Below are 8,558 nucleotides of genomic sequence, written 5' to 3' on the forward strand. Positions count from 1 at the left end.
TTTTTTTATATACAATTTATTTTGCTCGTTATGCGAATTACTCGTTATGAGAGGTGCTCGTTAATTGAGGTTCCACTCTCCGGAGGCTGAGGACCCGCCGAGTCCCGGGGACAGGGGTCACGAGTAACATGCCTACGTGTGCGTTGCTTCAAATGAAGCAGGGACTGACGCAACACCGTGGCAGGGCCGTTTTCCCACTCAGAACAAAGACAGAGAAATGAATTTATTGTTGAAGATTTCTGGAAGCGAGGCAGTGCAGCATAAGCAGGCTTTTGTTCGTTGCGTTACCTGGACACTGAGCATATAACATTTCATATATCAGAATTTCTTAGGATCACTGCTTCTGTGGGCTTCGTCCAGAGTCCCGTCTTCCGAGCAGAACACAATGTTTCAGAAACTGAATTTTTAATGACTGGCATTAACTGCTTCTAATGTTTATCTGATTCAGCTTCCGAAACGTTTTCTGTTCAGAATACCGGACGCTGAACATATACCATAATCCAGTGACCATAAGTGTCAGAACCCCTGTGAGTTTGTTTTTTTGTTGTTTTTTTTTTTTTGCCTTTATCGTATCAGTTCAACATAAGCGCTGCTGAAACCAGGCTAAAATCGAAGTTCTTCGATTTTTGTAAACATAGATCATTTCATAAAAGAGTTTATGCATGGCATCAAATATAGACCTCATTAAGATCGTCCTCATAATTAGCAAAGCAGCCGATTTGAGTCACGGCTTTCCTAACAAAAATTCTGCTCAAATTGTCCACGCACCTAGTTCCCTTTTCGTCGCCTTCTACGACTCGCAGGGCTGCGGTGGAGGCATTCTAACCTGCCTCCACACGTGAACCTCATTTAAACAACCGTGCTGCGGGGAGCGGACGTATAGCTCCACGCATTCTTAACCCCGGTAACCACTGCATGGGAGACTGGGCCGGCTCTAGAGTCGGTCTCGACGTGCTGATGACGAACAGAAACATAGGGTCACTGCATAAAGTGAAGCTAGTGTCGGAAAGAGACCACTGGGAAGACCAAGGCGTAGGTGGATGGACAATATTAAAATTGATCTTAGAGAGGTATGATGGGATGGTGTTGATTGGATTGATCTGGCTCAGGATAGGGACCAGTGGGGAGCTCTTGTGAATACGGTAATGAACCTTCGGGTTCCATAAAATGCTGGGAAATTCTTGAGTAGCTGCAGAATTGGCGGCTCCTCCAGAAGGGCTCAGCTGCATGAGTAAATAAGTAAGTGTCACACTTCAGAAGTTCGCACGCTCACCATGTTATTACAGTCAGTGGTAAGAAGGACGAAGAGACGATGGCTTTAAATTGCATTACTTTCATTAAAATCTGTTCACTGGTTCAGAATCTTTTAGGACCGTGATGATTCCACGAGCTTGCGTTTGTTTAGCTTGAAGAGCAGTTCTGACCTGTGTTTCCTCATACGTACGCGTAGTGCTTCAGTTGGTTGAAACAATGAGACCAGAAACGGCGTTTAAATGGAAAGCACCTTCAGTTGGGTCACAGTGTACTCACGTTGCTTCATTTAGTTTGACAAAGAAGCGAGCATGAACTATTGTTATCTGGAATTAAAGGCGTACTTAGTTCTGTGCAGTTCTCTGAGAACATGCCAGTTCCCACCATAGAGAAAATTCTGTACCTTCATTTTGTTAGCGGCTTTAGTTACTGCGTGATATTGCAGTTGCCTGTGATGATTTGATGAATTTCTGCACTCTCTCTGAGATGTGGGGCACGCGGTAGCGCAGTTGGTTGAGGCACTGTGCTACGAACCGGAAAGTCGCGGGTTCGATTCCCGACGTGGTCATTGGATTTTAAAATTCACCTAATTCTTCCAGTCGCTCTATGACCCTGAGGTCGACTTAGCCTCTTAACAGAAATGAGTACCTGGAATCTTCCTGCCGGTAAAGGGCGGCCGGCGCGCAAGGCTGACAACCTCACAGCCATCTGTGAGCCGATTGTCTAAAGAAAATGTGGGAGCCTCGACGTCTCAACCCTGTGGGCCTCCACGGCCAGTTACAGGGATAACTTTCCCTTTACTCGCTGAGATGTAGTAACTTTTGTAATACGATTTCCGTACGATCGACTCGTAATTTATGAACTAAAACAGTCGCTCGCCTTCTGAGAATAATTTGCCGGTCCTTAGTCTCATGCTGTGGATGTATGTTAATAAGTTTAACTGGAATGTGAAACACAACAGTAGCTTAGTGTTTCCGCGCTGATAGACTGCTGGCGGTAAGCAATGTGGCGCCCTCTCGCAGGCAGTGGTCGCGTATATATCAGGGCTACCAACCAGGCTCAACTACTCGGTCGATTACGGAGCAAGTTTAATTGGTATATTGAAATACGCTTTATCGCTTTTTAGCTCATTATTAAGAAGTTTGTAATTTTTATGACGACACTGTATCATACATTTTCTAGACAATCGGCTCACAGATGGCTGTGAGCTTGTCAGCCTTACGCTCCGGCCGCCCTTTACGCCCCAGGAAGATTCCTGGTACTCATTTATGTTAGATGCTGAGTCGACCTCAGGGTCACAGTGCAGCTGGAAGGATTAAGCCAATTGAAAAATCCAATGACCTCATCTGAAATCGAACCCGCGACCTGCTTGCTTGTAGCATAGTGCTCCAGCCAACCACATATTGTTATTTGTCATCATCACCATCATCACGTGGAGAGCTTATTAAATATAAATTTGTCGGTTATAACAGCGAAGTGCCTCAGCGCCGATGAATTTGTACATGATTTACTTTCATGCAGTGCCTCAAACGAGACGTACCTCTCCCATCTCCGTACGAAATTCCACGCGCCTGGCTCCTTGGCCCTCAGCTCCAGAAGGCACGGGAACCCACCCTGCTGTAGGTGGGGCCCCAAGATTCAATACAGATGAGGACCCCATATTGTTTCTAAGAAACGGTGCAGTGACATGCTTTCGCATATTCGATTGGCCTTCACTATATCACCTTCAAAACGGAACCGATTGTTGCTCGGTAGAGCATTGCTGCTTGCTGAATACCGAACAACGGTGAAATTCGTCCCACTGGAAAATTCGGTTTCGATAAAAGCGCTGTTTTACATTTGGGCCCCTAGTCTGCATACCGTTGCTTGTATGAGGGGTTAGCTCATGCATTGGGCGTAGCGATAGCTCAGTCGATATAGCGACAGGCTGGAGTCCGATTCCCGGCAAGATTTTTCTCTTCTCCACAGCGTCCAGACCGGCTCTTGGGCCCACCCACCCTCCTATCCAGTGGGTACTGGGACACTTTCCTCGGAGGTAAAGTGGCCGGGTAGTGAAGCTGACCACTACTCACTTCCATCTAGTGCCGAGGTCAAGAGTGGTAGAGCTATACCTCCACTCCCCCATACATACTAATTAATCAAAATGACAGTTTTGCCATTTTATAGCGTATGCAGTTTCAGTAAACTCGACCAGTCGACAAAACACAGGATAATATTTGTAAACTCAGGGATTATTGAGAGCAGACGTGGCTACTGTCCTTGTGCGGGAAATCTGATCTTTGGCAGCAAAAAGGTTACCTATACCCTTTGCCATGATAACTAGCATCTACACTGTCACTCTGGTTTGAGGATTTCTCTTTTAGTTTCCAGCTTTGCTTTAGTTTCATTCTGTCCATCTCAACACCAAATTTGCGTCATGAAACAGGGTGACCCAGAAACCCCTTTGTAAGCAACAAAGTAGGGGCGTGAATGGAAATTAAACTTCCCATAAGAATTTGGCGTGTGCCAGATCCCACGTCTCCCGCGCGGTTTGTCAGTGAAATGACAGCGACTGGACTGGAAAGCGGCACTTCGCGATGAACACGCGTTGTCAGAAAGCTTGTGAGATGAGAGGTTTTGACGTCAACGGAGACAATACGTTATTCCGAAACGTCGGAACCCAACTACCAGACTACACGGTATGATAAACCACAAGACGCATATGAAAAATGTTACGGGTTCTGTGATTTGGGAGAAGAAACGGACAGCACCTCCCGTATCTGCGCTCACTTCGTGCAGACATGTAATTGGAGGAGCTGAGTAACTCCATGCATTCTTAAATTCGGAGGTGGACCAGTGGTCAGCTGCTCCTGCCGGGAATGGAACCCCGGTCCTCGAACTAGTATCCATGTTGACTGTTATGTGGACTCTGTATCCTGTTGGCAGAGTAAGCGTTTGCATGTCCGTCACCGTGTTCAGGTTCCTAACCACCGAAACAGGCCGCGCCATAGCTCAGGTGGTTAGTCGCCTGCTTCCCACCTCGGCGGCCCGGGTTCGATCAGTTCATGTGGGATTTGTGGTGGATGTAGTGGATCTGGGGCAGGTTTTCTCCGAGTACTTCGTTTTCCCCTGTCAGTTCTCATTCCACCGAGTGCTCTACACTCATCTACCGTCCGGCGCTGGTGCAGTAGGTGAAGTACAGGCCGACGTACCAAGTGATCTTGGCCTCACCCCGCCGCAAGAAATGGAGGAAGCAGGGAACATGGTGGTCAGGTGGTTTCGTGTTTGAGAGGTCCCACTTTCAATCCTGTGCCCGGAGAATGGCCGTCCTGTCTGAAATGTTGCGTGTTCTCGGCAATCTCGCCGGGGAAATGCCTGCCACGACCACTTCCTTGCACATCCCTTCCAATTCATTATCTACTAACCATCCTGTCGTCGGGGGCTGTGCACGAATTTTCTTTATTGCTAGTGGGGTGGGACTAAGTCCCTTGTACTGCGGCCATTTCTGGCCTATTGTACCAGCCCCAGATGATAGGTGAGGGTGATTGTGGAGCAATTGGTGGAATGAAGATTGGCAGGGGAAACCGAAGTACTCGGAGAGAACGTGCCCCAGCGCCACTTCGTCCACCACAAATCCAACTTGACCAGACCCGGGATCGAACCCGGGCCGCCGCGGTGGGAAGCCAGCGACTAACCGCTTGAGCTATGGCGCGGCGGCTGTACACGTAAAACCTGAGCTATGTTTATTGGGCTCTATTTTGCTACGCCCTCAGGATCTCTACTGTATAGCGTAGGGTGATTAGTGAATCATGAATTGGAAAAGATCTGGAAGGGACCGGTCATGCGTTAATCTTTGTACTAGCCCGGAATTTGTCCGAAAGGACTGAGTAAAACTACGAAAAGCCTCAGTCAGGATTGCCGGTGTCCCGATCGAGAATCGAAACAAGTTCCACATGAACACAAGTACTTCATTCGACTGTTGAAAGCGTCGTTAAAGAAGTCATAATTGTGTAAGATTCGAGGTTTTCACTGCCGTAACTATGAAGAATGCCTTCGAAACGTCGGTTTATACAATATATAAACGACGCCACATCCCAGAAGACTGCATGCTTCAAATCGTAATTAAATAAATAAAATATTTTAAACGACTCGAAAGATATCGGCGCTTGTTATCGCGTATCCGCTTTCAGATCCTTGTGTCCAGTGTAATTCTGCATCCTTGCATAGGCATTGCTTGTAAGTAGAGAATTTGGTTTCTGTAGAGAAAGGCTTGAGTCACAGAGAGAGAGAGAGATGCGAGGTATATGAGGCACTTGTCAACGTCAGGTGGGCCAATCACCTGCCCGTGCACTCATGAAGGGAAACGCACTGCGAAAGTAAGATGCAAACAGGTTTGTGCCGCGAGGGCCCGGCTCCCAGTCTCTCCGCTTCATGCCATTGACATTGAAGGGCGCAGAAGCAGCAGGATCACTTCCGGTTGGCTTTACCTCGAGAAGAATGAGATGGGCACGGCCTGTAACTCGCACTGAGATCATATTAAACTGCTTCCATCTTCAGGATTGAGAATAAATACACATACACGCAAATGAAGACACACGCTAGCCTCACATTCTTATTTAATCTCCTACAAATAACCATGAGGGGTCAAGCCCGCGTGGAGGCGGGCTCGAATACCTCCATCGTAGCCTGTACCTGTACCATGGGCGGAGTGGATATAAATATGGGGACCTGGCCCTTCAGGTTGGGAGAATCTCGAACCTGAGACTTAAGACACTGATGTATCTGGTCAAGTGGGATTTGTGGTGGACAAAGTGGCGCTGGGGCAGGTTTTCTCCGAGTACTTCGGTTTCCCCTGCCAATCTTCATTCCACCAATTGCTCCACAATCACCCTCACCTATCATCTGGGGCTGGTACAATAGGCCAGAAGTGGCCGCAGTACAACGGACTTAGTCGCACCCCACTAGCAATTAAAAAAAATAAAACACTGATGTAACTTTTGTGTTTCAGGTCCTGGAGCTGATGAAGGAAGTGGCCGAGGATGAGGATGACTCCAGCGACATATCGGGCTATCACTCAGACTCTGATTCGGCCATCATGATGTCTGGCAATTCACCGTACGTCAGCAAGAGGGCGCGTTACAACTTCCTGTCCAGATCTGGTAAGAAGCTGGCTCGTGTTAGCTTATGTGATCACCTTGCTCTCTGTATCTGCATCTATGTCCCCCCCAATTAAAATAAAAGAGGTAAAAGGTAAAGGTATCCCTGTAACAGGCAATGGAGGCCCATAGGGTTGTGAGACTTTGAGGCTCCCACATCTAGACAGTCGGCTCGCAGACGGTGGTAAGGTTGTCAGCCTTACCCGCCGGCCGCCCTTTAACCCCCCAGAAAGAATCCTGGTACTCATTTCTGTTAGAGACTGAGCCGACACCAGGGCCATAGTGCGACTGGAAGGATTAGGTCAATTGAAGAAAATCCACCTCATCGGGACTCGAACCCGCGACCTTCAAACTTGTAGCAAGATGAGGCTCGTGAAGTCGCCTTTCTGTCTGTATGTCTGCTTGTATGTCCCCCCTAATTTTTTTAATGGAGGCTTATCTGATGACCTTGCTATCAGCGTGTCGGGGTATCCTACCCAATTCTTCATTTTATGTGCGCCCCGTGTCTATCAGAGGAGACCAGGCCATTAGCTCTTCTTGTTTTGTGCTTCCTTTGCAGTAAACGTGTAGCGGGCAGATATACCCTCCCCTCTGTGCACCGCTTCTGACGTTCCCCTTTCGGATCGGACGTCGGAGCCCTCTGTTGAGTGAGTTTCATTTTGGCCCGTACTGAGCCATTCACATGAATCTGAAACGGGACTCTCAACTTTTCTTTGTGGGGACGCGTTTGTTTTCCCACGCTCTCAGCGTCGGGACTACATCGCGTCCAACGGTGCGATGATTGATGAATTGGAAAGCGTTCGGAAGGAAGAGGCCATGGCTTCATCCAAGTACTGTCCCGAAATTTTTCCTAGAGGGACTGTGGAGTTCCAGCCGAGATTCGAACCTTGTATAGAACTGGGGAAACCTCTTTCTTCTCCCAGACGTTTGTATAAACAAATGCACTTCACTGACCAATATCGTTTACTGGTTTTCTCTAATTTACCGCCGTGTAATGTTCACTTTATGAATGCAACGGTTGCGTAGCAACAAAACAGCGGTGAATATCGGTCACTTTTGCACTATGAACTTGTTCAGTTTGCCACTAACAAACAGAGCCGGGACGGAGAGAAACGGAGAGAGAAGCAGACGACACTTTTTTTTATTTATTTATTGGCTGCTACAAAATGTTACAAAGACTAGTTCGCTTGAACTAAAAATCTGTTTTAATTTGACACTAAGTTACTAAGATTATATGAAGTTAAGTTCGCCCATCGGATCCCTTAGCTGTCGGGCTGCTTGGCTAGTTCGTAAGGTTTGGTCCGTTTGAGTCGCCTGGTTAGGTTTCCCACATTTAGGAGCCTGGACGCTTCTTCATTGACGTGTTGTCTAAGTCGTTTTTCGTGTGAGGTCGCGTATCTTGCAATAATGGATGCGACTGTTTCGACACTGAGGTCTCGATGGAGGTCCCTGTTGCGTACATACCAGGGCGCATCTGCTGTGCGTCTTAGTACTTTGTTCCGGTATCGTTGGATTACTTCGATGTTTCATTTTTTCGCACATCCCCACAGTTGGACGCCATATGTCCAGACTGGTTGCAGCATTTGTTTATACTCGTACAGGAGCAGCTTGTTGTACATTGACAGTTCTGATCGACGTCCGGTCAGCCAGTACATTTTTCGAAATTGAAGACGACAGTGCACGAAAGGACTTTCTCTGTGTACACATGCATATATACTAGTATATCTTCATTAATTTAAAGTACGACCAGTAAATCGTCCAGTGGGAGGTATAAAATATCGAAGAACCCTGAAGATGGAGGCGCAGGTTCCCCCGAATTACTGGTGCCTACTAACGACATATTTATCATCACAACCCAGTAGACAGTAACATGTTCCATCTGCTACGAAAGTAATAAGCCAAAGGATCGCCCCATCCCGCCTGCCAAACAGTCCTGTGTGACTTATTGTGGCCATCTGGGATATGACCCCGTGTAGTCTTGTACATAATTAGCAGCGATTTACAAGTAAACACATCTCCCATTACTTTGTTCCTGCAGACGGGGACAGTATGTTCATTCGAAATGTTGGTACTCACAAACCAGACTGTACGGTGTCATAACCTATAATGCCACAATATGATAATTTATCGCCATGAATCGAAGCATTCACGCATCTCTTCGTTACGGCGTGT

The 8,558-nt window shown here is 47.3% G+C and overlaps 1 protein-coding gene across 1 annotated transcript in view; it reads left to right on the plus strand.

Moving 5' to 3' along the window:
• LOC111867417 overlaps window positions 1-8,558 on the plus strand; it is a 47,473-nt gene that overhangs the window by 19,272 nt on the left and 19,643 nt on the right. The window contains exon 3 of the mRNA XM_023857261.1: window positions 6,239-6,389. Coding sequence (XP_023713029.1) covers window positions 6,239-6,389 — 151 coding nt within the window. The remainder of the gene's footprint in view (window positions 1-6,238; window positions 6,390-8,558) is intronic.

Source organism: Cryptotermes secundus, unplaced genomic scaffold (assembly GCF_002891405.2).
Source record: "Cryptotermes secundus unplaced genomic scaffold, Csec_1.0 scaffold423, whole genome shotgun sequence".
NCBI lineage: Eukaryota > Metazoa > Arthropoda > Insecta > Blattodea > Kalotermitidae > Cryptotermes > Cryptotermes secundus.